Source organism: Xiphophorus maculatus, chromosome 5 (genome assembly GCF_002775205.1).
Source record: "Xiphophorus maculatus strain JP 163 A chromosome 5, X_maculatus-5.0-male, whole genome shotgun sequence".
Taxonomy (NCBI): Eukaryota; Metazoa; Chordata; class Actinopteri; order Cyprinodontiformes; family Poeciliidae; genus Xiphophorus; species Xiphophorus maculatus.
The window spans coordinates 9,923,539-9,939,864 of record NC_036447.1 but is presented as its reverse complement, the minus strand read 5'-3'; the positions used below and the strand labels follow the sequence as shown (position 1 = coordinate 9,939,864).

General features: G+C 39.6%; 1 protein-coding gene across 2 annotated transcripts; it reads left to right on the top strand.

Moving 5' to 3' along the window:
• The first annotated feature begins 250 nt into the window (after positions 1–250).
• znf207 (zinc finger protein 207) lies at positions 251–16,057 on the top strand. 2 transcript variants are annotated; one of them, XM_005797503.2, is made up of 11 exons: positions 251–429; positions 849–975; positions 1,096–1,234; positions 1,540–1,725; positions 1,881–1,956; positions 2,063–2,124; positions 2,312–2,451; positions 2,646–2,744; positions 3,905–4,150; positions 4,541–4,694; positions 11,771–16,057. In XM_005797503.2, the coding sequence occupies exons 1-11, from the start codon at positions 389–391 to the stop codon at positions 11,920–11,922; spliced, it is 1,422 nt and encodes a 473-aa protein (XP_005797560.1). In that variant the 5' UTR covers positions 251–388; the 3' UTR covers positions 11,923–16,057. The 2 variants fall into 2 exon arrangements, with proteins under 2 accessions (XP_005797560.1, XP_005797561.1); XM_005797504.2 differs by lacking the exon at positions 2,646–2,744.
• The last annotated feature ends 269 nt before the right edge of the window (positions 16,058–16,326 follow it).

Genomic DNA, 16,326 nt, shown 5'->3' with positions numbered 1-16,326 from the left:
CGCTAAGTAGAAAATGTTATTAGTTACATTTGCTTATTTTCATCACTTGGGTTTTGTATTCATATTCTTGTTGTAGATATTTCCCTGGGCATTTTATTTTACACCCTTGGGTTTACACAACACTAATAACCATAATTTTCTATGGATTTCTTAATATTAAAGTAAACTAAACGCCCCTTTTTAAACTGAGGGGCGTTTCCACAGACGTGATAAATCTTCGTTACGTCTGTGACGTCAGTTTTACGTTTACGTGAGACCGCTGAGCACAACGCTTCCTACATCGGACCTCCATTTTTGTTCTTGTCACGGGATTACAGCATGCTCTTATCAAAGAGATAATAACATCGATTTCAGTGTTTTGTGACGTGCGGTTCAGTATTTCTACATAATGGGGCGAAAGAAGAAGAAGCAAATGAAGCCGTGGTGCTGGTATCCTTCTTTAAAGTGCGAAAAAAAAATGCCGCGATACGCGGGCAGGCCACAGGCTACTTGTTAGCCTGACAAAGGAAGGCCTAAGGTAGCTTCTGTTAGCACTGTCAGCTAATGTTAGCGGGGCTAAAGGCTCAAAATCAGACAAAAGGTTGGATCTATTCTTTTAGATCTGTTTAATATGATTAGAAAACCAAGCTTTGAGCGTTTCTACCTCATAAAATGTTGTTTTACTTCATCTTTCATTGCTAATTTTGAAACAAGCTAGCCATGGATTAGCATCCCGTGTGTCTGAGTCTTTATGTAATCTTGTTACCAAACAAGTGCTGCTGTTTCGCTCTCAAGTAACGTCATCGGTTTGTCTGTGATTCTCAGTCGGTGATTAATAAAACACAAAACTCCTCAACTCTTACTTTAAGGTACTGTAATCGAGACTTTGACGATGAGAAAATTCTCATTCAGCATCAAAAGGCAAAACATTTTAAATGCCACATTTGCCACAAGAAGCTATATACCGGTCCCGGCTTGGCTATTCACTGCATGCAGGTACGAGTCTCTAATCGCAATTTCTTTGAATAAGTTGAACTGAATTGGAGTGGGCGGGTAGTCGAGTGAATGTTTGTACTTGCATGCCTTGCGGGCTCACTTACTTTGCATGTATTTCAGGTACACAAAGAGACGATTGACAGTGTACCGAACGCAATTCCAGGAAGAACAGACATCGAGTTGGAAATCTATGGCATGGAGGGAATTCCAGAGAAAGACATGCAGGAGAGAAGACGAACATTAGAACAGAAATCACAAGGTACCTTTTACTGTTACAGATCAGAAGTGGAATTTGAAGAAATTGATAGTTGGTTTTTTTTTTACACTTGTTTATGACAAGGAAAGGTAAACAAGAGCAGCATTTTTCCTTCTTGACTGTATGTTTACAGTTTGAAATCAGAGGTTTACATACATCGAATAAAAGAAAAAGTGCATGTATCTTTTCTTCTCACTGCCTGAACTTCTTTCACACAAAACCTCTTTTGTTTTAGGTTAATTAAAATTACTATATATATATATATATATATATATTCTTTATCAAAACTCTTCCTTTTCTGCTTTCAGAGAGTCAGAAGAAGAAGTCAAACAATCAGGATGACTCTGATGACGACGACGATGATGATGAGGCGGGACCATCTGTCCAGCATGTAGCTGCTGTCCAGCCCCAGGCCGGGTACGTTGCACCAATGACCCAACCTGGAATGCCCCCTGTGGCTGGCGTACCTGGGATGCCTCCTGCAGGATATCAAGGCAAGGCAGAAATGATATTCTCTGTTAATTTCAAGTTTGCATCTATTAAATTTAACATGTTTTATGCTTTTGTCTTAAATCAGATGTTTAAAATCATGTGTTGAGTGATTACTTATGTTGAATTATTTTTAAAAGAAGTAAATGTTTTGTTTTAGGAATGCCTCCGATGATGCCAGGTGTTCCTCCCATGATGCACGGCATGCCTCCTGCCATGCCTGGAATGCCACCAGCGTGAGCAATAACTCTGTGCTTTTTTTTTTTAGCTTTCTCTTTAACAGTTAGGTAAAGTAGTCTAGACAATAATTTAGTATATAAAGCTTATCCAACTTGTTTACAGCATGATGCAGATGGGAGGGATGATGCCTCCCATGATGCCAGGGATGCCTGGAATTCCTCCAGGTCAGTTGTGAAAGCGGTTTTATAAATACATGATGTAGCTTAAAGTTAAAATCTAGACCAGGGGCCTGCAACCTTTACAGCATAAAGAGTCATTTCTGCTCACAAACAGGCCAAGCCTTTTTTTCTGTAAGTTGTACTCCGTCTTTATTTTGTTGTTGTTGTTGATAAAGTGATGTTTGTTATTTAGGAATCCCCCCTCACATGGCTCCAAGGCCGGGGATGCCCCACATCGCTCCGACCCCTGCAGCCGGACCAATCCCCAGCCGACCTGCAGCACCAGTGGTGCAGCCTGCTGTCACAAAGCCCCTCTTCCCCAGCGCAGCGCAGGTTGGAATCCTTCAACTTCTTACTCTTGGGCGGTGGGGGGTGTTAAACACCTTTCTCTATTATCCCCCATTGCTCACCTTTCTAACACCTTTTGATTCATGTTTAGCTCCCACCAAAGTTGTATTTGAATTCTGGTTAGCTTTTGTTGACCTGCTACGTGCCAATCCTGTGATTTCCTTCCCACCACGCTGCAGATGGGCTCTGGTGTTAACAGCAGCACTACAGGCGTTTCCTCTCCACCTGCAGACCATCAGTCTGCCTCTTCCCAGCCTCCCTTTTCTAACATGCCCCAAGTACGCTCACAGACTTTGACCAGGCCTGTGGCAGCTGCATGTTGCATAATCACGTTGCCTGCTGCGTGTCGAACGAGGCTGTTTACTAACAGCATTAGCTTGAAGGCTACTTTTAACACAAACTGTGACCTTTATCGCTGCATGTGCTTTAAATTAACACGGAAATGGCATAGACACTTGACAAGTTATAACTTTAACAGCATGGGCTATTAAAATAAGCATTATTGTGCTTTTAAGTTAGTTGTTTTGTCACAGTAGAAGATTCAGAACTCTCATTCACTTAAAACATTCTGGACTTTTTTTATATTATGTTTACAGTTGATGTGAAGGGACAGAGCTCATTCTAAGCTAAATTTCTAGCACTGTTTAAATGAACTACTCTAAATGCAGAGTTTATTCCATTAGGTTGAATTATTAGTTATCTTAGAACTGGTCGATACGGCTTAAAAACAGATTTCTGATTTAAATAATTTTTTTTTTTGCATGCTTTTCTAAAAAAGAAATTATAAATGACTGAAAACATTTTCAAAAAGTGGAATTTATTGCAATCCTTTCTGTGAGTTGTATGGAGTATTAGCGCCAGGCTACGATAATTTCTTAAGAGTCTTAAAATTACAAGAAAAGACATTTTAGTAAGAAAAAAGTAATTTTTCTTAATTTTATAGTTGGAATTTTCATAAAATGACTAGATCTTTCTAACATTATAACTTTATTCTGATAACATTAAGACTTTATTCTCATATTATTTAAATTGTAATCTTGTAGCATTATGACTTAATTTTTGTTAAAACAAAATCAGCCTGGCCCCTACATTTTCTTGTGGAATTGATCTGGACTCATTGTCAAGATAAACAGAACCTGTTAAACAAAATGCCGTTTTTGGCTGCACTTAAATCTCTCTGAACTACCGAAACCCAAGGAGTGCATCGGTGCAAAAAAATTTCAGATTTTTCCAAAAGTTAAATCTTCAAAAGCCAAAAATTTGTTACAATCGATTTATCGCCCAGCTCTAATTTATCCAAAGGCTGGTGCTGAATCCAGAAAAAACTCCATCCTGTTCGTCTTTTAACATATTGAGTCATTTTGCATGGTAGACTGGTCAAGAAAGCAGAATTTTAAAATAATTTCCCAGTAAAATGATTTGTGTTGTCTTGTTACAGGCCCAGCAGAACCCTTCAGTCGCTGCAGCGTCAAACTCACTCAGCACTGCCGCGTCCTCTGAGCCTCCCAAAGCAACTTTCCCCGCCTACACCCAGCCCTCTGTCTCCTCTTCCACTTCTTCTTCTTCTAATCCCTCTAGCAGCACTGTGGCTAAACCCCCGGCCACAGTGACCAGTAAGCCTGCCACCCTCACCACCACGAGTGCAACTAGTAAGTTGATCCACCCTGATGAGGATATCTCACTGGTAAGTCGCTTCAGCTTTCCGTTTTGCTCTTTTTCACAGTAAGTAATGACTGGTTTATATAGTATGCTTAGTGATATTGACTAGTAGCTACGTTTGATCAGGATGAAAACGTCAGTCAATTTGGCTTGGATGCATACTGACAGCATGTTTTTTATTTTTTTTAAATGTAAAAGCGGGCCTTTAGGTTGGTGGTAGAACTGAGTAGTTTTCTTTTTGTGGTTATGTTGAAGGATGATTCTGAACTTGAATATCCTCAGTGTGAATTCAGGGCTCGCCAACATTGGTACCCAATTCCTCAACCTTTGTGTGAGTGTCTCTTTGAGCTGAAAGAGGCGTGCCACGGTTCCTGCAGTCTGAATGTCTGTGTTGTGTGTTTTTCTCTGTAACCAGGAGGAGATGAAGGCTCAGTTGCCGCGTTACCAGCGTCTCATACCCAGGGCTGGTCAGGCCCACGCTGCTGCTGCCCCTCCGGTGGCAGCTGGCATAATGCCCCCTCAGCAGGGTTTGCCACCACAGCAGCCTGGCATGAGGCATCCCATGCATGGTAATTCGGAAACAAACCTTTATAAATGTTAAATTATCTTTTAGAAATAAGAATAAAAAAATTATCATTTAAAAATGGGTCGAATCACTGTGTTATAGTAGTAGAGTTAGGCAATACATGTATTTTATTGCTTGGTCTAATTTTTGGTTTCCAATTAATGTTTAAAACCCCCAAAACTCTCCATATTGTCAGGGGTATTTTTTTTTTCCACTGTTGAATGATTAAATGCAGTTTAGTGACACAAATCACACTTCATCTTGTGACTGGTGTCCTATTCATATTACAAAGAGTGTTTTTCAAGTGTAGTATTAGTTTTTGTGTTGCAATGACTGCTGTGTCATGCACTCACAGCCATACAGTTACCTTAAAGTAGGGTGACCATATTTTCATTTCGGAAAACCAGGACACCTTGGAGCGTGGGGGGATCTCTGTTCCCATGCATAGAGATGTCTGTGACATGCACTCACTTAACATAGGCCTACGTAATCCTACAATAACATGATATTTACAGTTGGTTTATTAAAAATGCTTTTCAGTAAAAGTCAACAGCAATAACTCCAATAACAAATGATAATTTTATTCAAAATGTATTTATTAAAAAATGCTTAACAATTCCTGTAATGAATGAATAGCACAATGAAAGAAATAATGTCTCATCTAAACATCCCTCACTTAACAATAAAAGTTAACAATAACTCTCAACTCCCAATAACACATCAGTTTCGTGTTTCTCGGTGTCCAGGTGGCTTTTCAGATCCCTTGCACCTCCATTGGACACCGAGACATATGTGCCTGCTTTGCACACTGTGCACAAGGCCTCCCATTTGTCTCGACCCGGTCTGAAAGCGGGGAAACTCTTTTGTAAATCGTCGGTAAACATACATTTGCGCTTTGGTATGTTGTTGGCGTACTGACAGCCACGCTGTCTATCTTCTGATTAAGAACAGGGCTGCCCACACTGACGCGGCTCAGGGATTACGTCACACGCAGCGCCGTGCGCAGTGCCCTAGTGCCTGTAAATTTAATGGTCCAATGAAGGTAATTTAAAAAACAGGACATTTCCTCACTTTCTAAAAAAAACCCGGGACGCCCGGGACAGGACGTGAAATACGGACATGTCCTGGGAAATACGGACGTTTGGTCACCCTACTTAAAGAGAAATAATAAATAGATCTTATCACTTTTACAGTTATCACACTATTACTACAGCATAATGTGATAAAACTTTTAAGTCCATACTGCCTACCCTGTAATTATGACTACCTTCTCATAATTAAAGCATTTTCGTAGCCTGGCCATAATGCTCACCTGTACAAATCACAGAAGGGATGATTGAAATACAAAACCACTTTTTGAAAATAATTTGTCATTTGTAGTTCAATTTTTTTTTTTTTTTATATTTATTTATGATTTTCAAGAATAAACAAGCAAATTAGAGGACAAAACAACGATATATAAAAAAAAAACTAACCAGAATCATCAAAACAAAAATCCACAGAACAGAACAATCAAAACACTGTCAGCTAACAAAGGGTCTGATAAGAGGACAAAATGCACATCAGATTGTAGAGTGTTATCGAGCATGAGACAGAGTCCAAGCGAGTAAGAGACATTTCTGAGGACATTGAAATAAACAGCCCACCATGGAATATGGAATAACAAGAAAAGATGAACACAAGTTATAATCACAATAAACATGACGAAACGGTAAATGAGTGAAATAAATTATTAGAAAATACAGGTCCAGATGTAAACGACAGTTATTTTAGCCTATTATTTTGTATGTATCTATTGAAAGGACCCCACACATCCAGGAGCTTCTGATGATTGTCAGACAAAGAATATCGAATCTCCTCAAGATAGATACAGGACACCATATCATTAAGCCATTTCTTAAAACAAGGCGGGGTAGAGGATTTCCATTCCCGTAGAATAACCCGCTTTGCTACCACTAAACCAAACATTAGAGACTGTTGTAGGGACATGGGAAGAGCGAGAGAGGATTTAGAGCAACCCAAAATGATCAAATGCCTATCCGGACATAGAGGCTTGCCATAAGCATTGCTATAAAATTCAAAAATCTTGCACCAGAAGTCCATTAGTTTAGGACAGGAGCAAAACATGTGACCCAGAGTCCCATCATCTAATTTACATTTGTCGCATTTTGGTGAGACGCAGGGGAATAGCCTATTGAGTTTAGTTTTAGAAAAGTGCAGCCGATGGATAACTTTGAATTGAATAAGTTGCAGTCTAGAGTTAATGGAGCAGGTCTTGATTCTTGAAAGAGACAAATCCCATTGCTCATCCGAAATCTCACCAAGTAGATCAGAAGCCCAGGCCTCTTTTATATGCCTAGTAGATGGGGATGAACTGAAAAGATTAACAAACTGAGAAATTAGGTTTTCAGAGGTAGAGGGCTTTCTTATAAGCTCGTAGAAACTATGCTGTGCCGGTAAGGTTTCATAGTGGGGGAGGTGCTGTTTTACAAAGTTCCGAGCTTGCAAGTACCTGAAAAAATGGCTAGAAGGAAGAGCAAATTTTGATTGTAGTTGCGTGAAGGAAGCAAAGTGATTATTAATGTATAAATCCTTAACAGCAACTATCCCCTTATTTAACCAGTGCTTAAAAACTACATCCATATTACCTGGCTTAAATGCTGAATTCTGACAAATCGGGGCATAGATGGACAAGCCAGGGAGATTCAATACATTCTTTAACTGCTTCAGAATCCTGAGTGAATTTCTTAGTATAAAATTATCCTTCAGCAACTGAAAGGACAAAGAAGGATTGGAAAACAATACTGCAGCTGAGGAAGAAGAAGTAAGCTCTAATAACGCAAGGTTTTCGTTCAATGGCCATTTGGGTAGTAGCGAGTCAACCACCTCACCCCTCGAACAGAACTGAGTCCAGAAAACCCAGGATCTGGCATTACACGCCCAGTAATAGTATCGAAAAACAGGAAGACCTAGGCCCCCCTCCGCAGTAGGTTTCTGTAGGTGAGACTTTGATATTCGAGGGTGCTTACCAGCCCAGACAAAAGGGATTATAATAGTCTATCATCTTAAAAAAGGAAGCAGTGAGATAAATGGGTATATTTTGAAAAAGATAGGTAAATTTCGGAAGGAGCACCATCTTGACAACATTGATGCGACCAATCAATGAAAGAGGAAGGTGCCTCCACATGTCAGCCATGGATTTAATTTTGTTGATTAAATCCAAAAAATTATATTTAAAAAGGAGTTTAGGGTCTCTTGTGATATTTATCCCCAGATACTCGAAATGACTAGTGGAAACTTTGAATGGCAGATTGCTAAGAAAAGCAGCGTTCAGACCATTTGAAAGAGGCATAAAAAGACTTTTATCCCAATTAATAGTAAAACCGGAAAGCTTGCCAAATTTATTTATAAGTGTAAGAAGTGGAGAAAGAGAGACTGTAACGTCTGAAAGGGTCAGGATAACATCGTCTGCATACAGGCCAATGGGACTATCTGTAGCATAGTCTGAAATGCCAGTGATCGATGGATGGTTCCTGATGGAAATAGCAAGGGGTTCCATGGCCAATGCAAATAGCAACGGAGAAAGACAACACCCCTGTCTGGTTCCGCGATGCAATAAAAAAGAAGCAGACCTGTCGTGATTAGTCAGAACTGAGGATCTTGGCTGAGCGTAAAGCATTTTTAGTAAAGTCATAAATTTATCGCCAAAGCCAAATTTTTGGAGAACCAAAAACAAATAGTCCCATTCAATTTGGTCGAATGCCTGTTGAGCATCTAATGAAATAACTGCGGAGGCAGGAAGGTTGGACTGGTACATAACACTTGAGAGTTGACGAGTGTTTGAAAAGGAATACCTGTTGGGGATAAAGCCAGTCTGGTTGGGATGGATCAGATGAGCTATGCATTTATTTAAACGAGTAGCTAGTACTTTGGCTACTATTTTTTGGTCACCATTTAGTAAGCTTAAAGGACGGTATGAGGCAACATTAGAGCAACCCCTGCCCTTCTTCAGGAGAAGACAGATATGAGCATCATACAAACTCTGGGGAAACACTCCCTCCACCACAGAAGAGTTCACCATACGCAGAAGAAGATGGGCAACCAGATCCAAATAACATTTATAGAAATCTATTCCAAACCCATCCGGACCACAAGCCTTACCAGGAGATAAAGAGTGTATCGCGGATTTAATTTCTTCAATAGTAAAACTAGAGTCCAGGTGTGCCCTGGCGGATTCATCCAGGACAGGTACATTTAAATTGTTTAGAAAGACTTTAATATCCGTGCTGGTAGCACTACTCTTGGAGGTGTATAAATCACTGTAATAATTGAAAAAGGCATCATTAATGAGTTTAGGATCAGTTAACAGTTGGCCAGAAGGAGAAGTAACTTTATGAATTGCTCTATCTGCCAGTGTGCCTTTTATTTGTCTAGAAAGCAATCTATCAGGTTTGTCCGCCAGTTCAAAATGCTTTTGTTTAAGTTTGCGAATGCAATTACCAACTTGTTCCCCAAGCATGTGGTTATATTCAGATTTTATCTTCAGAATGGCATTAAGTATATTTTCATCATTTGAGTTTTGGTACCTGACCTCCAAAACAGCCAATTCAGCCTGAATATCTGCAAAACGCTGAGATCTGGCCCTTTTGACCGAAGACTGATAAGAAATAATGTTGCCCCTCAGAACCACCTTAAATGTCTCCCACAAGACTGAATCAGACACATCACCTTTGTCATTAAAAAGAAGGAAATCTGAGATTTTAGCTGAAATGAAGTCCTTAAGTGCTTGATCCGAATTGATGGGGGGGATAAACTTCCAGTTGAACGATGGAGCATGAAGATTAAAGTGGATCTGAAGTAAGACAGGGGCGTGATCTGAAATTAAGATCCCGTGATAGAGAGAACTGACTGTATGTGAAATCAATTTAGAATCAATTAAAAAGTGGTCAATTCTGGTAAAACTACCATGGGAGGGGGAAAAAATGAGTATTTGCGATCGGAAGGATGCTGAAGCCTCCAGATATCCACTAAGTTTAGTGACTTAATGAGGTTATTTAAAACAGACACTGATTTCAAAGAAGAGGCAACCTTATTGGAGGACCTATCCAACACTGGATCGAGATAACAGTTGAAGTCACCTCCTATAATCATGTCCCTATTATTAAATTGTGCAATAATATCAAATATCTTGCAGAAAAAGTCGGGGCAGTCACAATTTGGGGCATAAATATTCAAAAGGGCAACAGGGATGGAATTAATTTCACCAGTGACAAGCACATATCCCCCCCCCCCCCCACCGGATCTCCAGACATGGAGTTAAAGATAAATGGAATAGACTTGCGGATAAGGATTGCAACCCCTCTAGCCTTGGAAGAAAAATTAGCCTGGTAAACCTGAGACACCCATGAAGATCTCAACCGTCTCTGCTCAGTTGGATGAATATGAGTCTCCTGCAGAAAGATAATATCAGATGAAAGTGATTTTAGATGTGAAAACACCTTCGCTCTTTTAAGTGCCTTACCAAGGCCTCTACAGTTCCAGGAAACAAAATTAATAGGACTCATGCTCGACTTAAAAGTGCTATTATCCTGCATTTATCACAACGTAAAAAAAGCAGCTGACAGGGTAAAGAAAACCAAACACAGGCAATTTAACAGCAACAACGCAGAAACAAAAACCCCAAAACTCACCCTTGCCGCAACATGAACAAAGCGGCATATCCCAAAATCTAGAGTGGAGGCTGCCGGGTAACAGAGCAAAAAAAAAAAATCACAAGTGGGTAATCTAAACACAACACGCCGTGTTTACCTCCAGAAATTGTATAGATGTTAATATGCACCAAAGCTTAATCGAACTATCAGACTAACTAGCACAGAATGATTAACAAAGTCATTTAATATGAGACAATGAATTGGCAAACCGCTCTGCATCAGTCGGTGAAGTGAAGGATTTCACAGTGTCATTTAAAGACACTTGCAGCTTGGCAGGAAAACGCAGGGAACATGTGGCTCCGGCCTCCACCAGCCTCTTCCTCACGGTGTTGAAAGCCTGGCGCTGCGCTGAAACCTCTGCTGTGTAGTCTGGGAATATGAAAACTTTCTGGCCGTGGTACATCAGAGGGGCTTGCTGTCGACTCAACCGCAGAATATTCATCACGTCGCGGTCATTGTGGACCCTGGCGATGATAATCCGAGGACGTTCATTAGGAAGTGGCTTTGGTCTCAGGGTATGATTCGCCTTGTCAATTTTAACGGGCTTGGGAAAGCTGTCCTGTCCCAGCAGCTCAGAGATAAATTTTGAGACAAATTCTGCAGGTCGAACCCCCTCTACACCTTCCTCGAGGCCAACAATCCGAATGTTTTGTCTGCGCGAGCGTCCCTCCAAGTCGTCAACCTTTTTCTTAAGAAGGCCGTTAGCCGCCGCTAGCTCGCTACATGATGACTCCAGGGCCGAAACACGGGCATCGGTAGAGGTTAGAGCCGAGTCCATGTCATCCAAACGGTGCCGGACCTCACTGTGCTCTGTCTGCAGGGTTGTTAAACGAGCTTCAATTGAGTCCAGACGTCCTTCCAGTGATTTCTTGAGAGTATCCACGAGTGTGTAGACTTTAGAAAGATCATCTTTGTGGCTATTGACGGCGGCTAGTATAGTCTCGTTGCTAACAGCGGAGCCCGCCTGAGCAGTCGACTTCTGGGCTTCGTCTTTCCTAGGCATGATGTGAAATGCCAAAACTAAAATAAACTGAAGAGACGGGTCCTAGCTACTCACTCGGTGAAAAAAATAATATCTTTGGTGCAGTGAATAAGTTTTAAATGAAGGCAGTGACACGGAGCTCTGCAAAACACGTCTACTCCATTACTGCACACTAGCGCCCCCTTTGTAGTTCAATTTTAGAAAAGGAAGTGAAAAAGAAAAATATCTTAATGTATGGAAAAGAAATCTGATATTTTATTCTTAAATCGTATTACCCCGTCTTACCTTTATGACTCAATATAAACTGTTAATCTCTGACTGAGTTAAACCTAAATAGCTACCACCTGTTGACTCTCTGAGGACTGAAGCTGTTGCTCTACGTTGCAGGTCAGTACGGTGCTCCTCCTCAGGGCATGCCTGGCTACATGCCTGGAGGGATGCCTCCATATGGGCAAGGTCCTCCTATGGTCCCCCCTTACCAAGGAGGCCCTCCCATGGGTATGAGGCCGCCTGTCATGTCTCCAGCCGGACGCTACTGAAGAAGCAAAGCACCCACCACATTAGGTTTGAGGTTAACACCTTTCTCTCATCCTTGTGCTTTTTCAAACCTAGCTGCCATGAGCAGTAAGCCTACAGTGGTGGCGAAGACAAACATGGTCTGTTTAAACAAACAAACAAAAAAAAACAACAAACAAACGCATGGACATTTTATTGTAATATGTTTATTAGAAAACAGCCAAACACCATGAATATCTAACAGCTTTTTTGGTGTTACTTGATCACATGTGAGGATATTTTTTCCCATAGGTTTCACTCAGGTTCATAAAGGTGAAGTGTGTAAAAATGATTCGTATTTCTTTTGAAGCTGCTGGAGTTACATGAACATACCAACCCCTTACAAAGGCAAGTTTCTTTTTAGAACATTCGATTTTTATTTCTTCAGCAAATTAGCTGGGGCCCTCACAGCATGCACAGGTGCTGTTGGACATTCGTCCCCAACCGTGGTTGGTGAGGGTCTCATTGATTTAAGATGATTCCAACAAAGTAATGTTAAAAGTTCATGACTCATCAGTCTCTAGCTTTATTCTTGTTTTCAGGTTTGTTTTATTATTATTTCATGGTCATATGCCTACTTGTATGCATCCTTTGTAATGTTTTATCAATCTGTTGTAATAAAATCCATCTTGAAATCTAATGCTGGTTTGTCCTGACGTACGTAGAGGTGAGTCACCAAGGTTTGTACTGGTGTTGTATTTCTGCACATCTAATGGCTCTGCTGAACTGTAGGATCTTATCCAAGCAACAAAGTTTTCCATTTCTTCATCGTTTTATGTTTGCTTTTAATTTGGTTGTTTTCACCTCATCCACCTCCCATTGTTTTAAATAGGATGTTTACATACAGCATTGTCCAAAAGTGCTTTTTTTTTCATGTTTTGTGAATTTTTCTGCATTTTGTCACATTACAACATACTCCATTGAATTTAATAAGATGGACCAACACAAAGTAACAAAGAATAGTAAAGTGGAAAGAAAGTTATACATGATTTTTCAGCTTTTTAAAAAAAAAAAAAATTATTCTTTGGAAATGTATTTTACATTTGGAGACTAACATTTTTGCCTTTCGTTGGAAATCTAGCTAAATGTCAAAGTGGATGAAGAGGATCTGAAAAGTTTTTTGAAAGGTTTCGCCACAGATCCTCTATTAAGATTTGTGTCTGAATTTTGGATTATTTAAACATGGGTGCTATGCGTTGCTGCATAACACTGTAAGAAGATCCTGGGTTTGAATCTTGTCCAAGGGTTTTGTTGCATGGAGTTTGCACCTTATCCCATGGATTTCTGGGTTCTTATACGGCACTGTGTTTAAAACATGAATGTTCAGGTAACTGATTACTCTAAATTGCCCATAGGTATGAATTTGTGTGACTCTAACCAGAGTTTACCTGGTCACTTATTTGGGCCTTTTTGCATGTGGGTCAAAAAGTTACTTGTTTTTTACCCCATGTTTAACAGCACTTTGTTCATGTTTGCTGTGTAATCTCCCCAAAGCTTCGTTTTGACGATGCCTTTCGTCTTGCTGCTTTTAGAAAAGTCCGTTTCCAGGAGAAAACAACTAGTAATTCTCTTGAGAGATGATTTCCCACCAGAGCTTTGAATTGCTGCAGCTCCTCCTGAGTTACCCTGGGCCTCTTGGTTGCTTTTCTGATTAATGATTTTCCGCTTGCCCGACCTGTTGGCTTCTGAGGAAAGCATCTCAGATGATGGATTGCACAGAGATCTGGCAGATGTTAAAAGCTTGGGATGTTTCATAAACAGTCCGACTTTATCTTAGTTGATGAGTTAACATTCGTTAACAAACTTCTGAGACTTTCAGTGAATAGCTGGATTTTTATTGAGATTGAATTATCCCAAAGTGTAATCCAGTTACATTTTAGATTAACTTTTGAAAGTGATTGGTTGTACTAATGCAATAGCATCTACAATAACTGAAGAATTTTGATCGAGTTACATTTAATTTCCCTTTGGAATCAAAAGTATTTTTAAAATTTTAATTGAAGCTGTATTTTGAATTATCACAGTAAAGAAGACTAAAGATAATTGAGAAGACAATAGACCCCATCCCTTTTTCTCTATAAATATGTGCTACTTTGTGTTGGTTCATTGCACAAGAGCTCAGATCCGGTCCTCCAGATCTACCTTCCTTGAATTTTTAGCTGCCTTTCGCCTCCAACACACCTGACTGTGTTGGAGATTTGATTTGATTCAGCTGTTTAAAAGCAGTGATTCATCTAAAAGTAGGCCTTGAGGATTGGACTTGGGCCCTTGGTTTATTGCCTAATATTTTAGTTAAAATACACTAAAATTTGTGGTAATGTGGAAAAGTTCAAGTAGTGTGAATACTTTTGGAAGACTTTGTAAAATAGAGTTATGATTTAATGCACCCAGATCATTTGGACATGGAGCCCACCAAGGAGGCTGGGTAATTTGGTTCCAAATACAATACATGATCTAATGGAAAGTAGTTTAATTTTATTCTACTAACTGAATTTGCACAGCAGCACTCAAGCATGCATGATTGCTACAGTGGTAGCAATATAAAACACACCCAACAATACAGTAGGTCTGGGTTAAAGTCCATTATAAAAATGTGGCATAGACTTTCAGAATACAAAAATGCTGTTTTTATGTTAATTCTATGTTCAGTTTTCATTAGTTCTGTGGTCCGTCATATATTCACTAGATGGCTTATTTGAATATCGTCAGCAAAAGTTGCTTCGGCAGAAGGTAAATTTCACAAGATTATCGCAGCAGATGTAACCCAGAGATCACAATAAATGCCACCACACATCTATAGAAGCGTCTCCCAGACTGATCTTTGCCACAGTGCCTGTCTTTATTGTTGGGTGGTTTTGTGTTTCAGCGCCTTTCAGTGTCTCAAAGTCGCCCGCTGTGTGCCATTTTATCCTGTGTTAACATTATTCTACAGAAAACGGCGAAGAACAACTAAGGCAACAGGAACGCCAGTTTGAGTAATTCAATATTTTGAGGCATTTTAGTGTTGAGCACATTTTCCTCTGGCCAGATCACTTACTGCTTTGTATTTGTTTTTGTCTAGCCCATCCATATGAGCTTTTCAGCCTTAAAACCCAGTCAGCTGGCATGACAGGTCAGTTAAATCCTGTAAGTACCTGATGTTGATTATAGTGTGAGACGTTCCCATACAGCTAGATGCAAGGCTCTGTTTAATCAAAGTGATTTGTGATAATATAAAGACATCAAAATTTTTATTTGATGTATTAAAATCATGAAGAATGACACGGAAGTACACGCTTGCCCTCTGCTCTGATGACAACTGGCACGGTAAGTAGGAAGAACAGCTGGGTACTTACTGAAACTTCAAAACAGCTCTTAAATTCTCAAGTGGTGTCATAAGTTAATGGTTACGTGGCTTTCTATGCTTTACTGAAGTCATGCAAATTCCACAATCTCTTGCTGTAACAGGATTTATGTAAAGCCAAGTTGCCAAATGTTTTCTTGCATCAAAGTACATTTAGAAATCCCCCCCAATCCTCTGAGAACTGTACATTATTCAGGTTAAAGTCTAAAATGAAATGGAAAAAATGGATTTCTCCCTCTGTTACGTTTTGGAGTCTCTTGTATGACCTGCGTGTCCTGTGTTTTTTTTATTATAATAATTTGTCCTTTTTCTTAGTGCATGACAATGGCTTTATTGAAGTATAAGTTTGACATATAGTGGATAAAATAAAACTTTTTAGTGTTTAGATTAATATTAAATTTTTAATTTCATTTTAAGAAAATTGGCTTTCAGTACAGTCAGTACTACTGACCGAAATGAGAAGTGCTTCAATGCCGTGCCAAGACACCACTAGACGAAGATCGTTGTTTTATTAATATATTTGAGGATGATGAGGTCATAAGTACAACATTTTTCATTTATTTTCTTCAGTGTTCATCTGTTTTTCTTTTTTGTGTTTTTTTTTTCTTTGTAAATATATTTTCCCTGCATGTATAAACTATCTTCTTGTCTGTTAAAATAGAATTTCATTCTGTCCTGTATAGATCAGTTCTCTTTTTGGAACTACCTGTGGTGTTTAAATGAAATGTGACATAATTGTGTAGTATTATGATGCTCAATAAATGAAAATACTTGCATTGCTTTCCTGCCACTTGTCATTCTTAATTTACAGGAATGCAGCTGAGAGCGAAAATCCACTGGGATTCCCGTCATAGTTTCACGCTTGGCCTTTATACAAGCTAGTGCACCATCTAGCGGCCAGCGGAGATTTTACAGTGTTAGAAGAAATTTGGTGCTCAACACCAAAGAGCTTTATTACATAAATAACTGAGGCATAGAGGAAGGACAACTCTTGAAATACAAAACAAATCTAAAAGCATGTTAATCAAATAAATAAGGTGTGCTG

Excerpts from the sequence above, each read along its gene's own strand:
- znf207 (XM_005797503.2), top strand. The coding sequence starts at position 389 with ATGGGGCGAAAGAAGAAGAAGCAAATGAAGCCGTGGTGCTG. Across the intron at positions 2,745-3,904 it reads CCTTTTCTAACATGCCCCAA|GCCCAGCAGAACCCTTCAGT; the intron begins GTACGCTCACAG and ends GTCTTGTTACAG. Across the intron at positions 4,695-11,770 it reads CATGAGGCATCCCATGCATG|GTCAGTACGGTGCTCCTCCT; the intron begins GTAATTCGGAAA and ends TCTACGTTGCAG.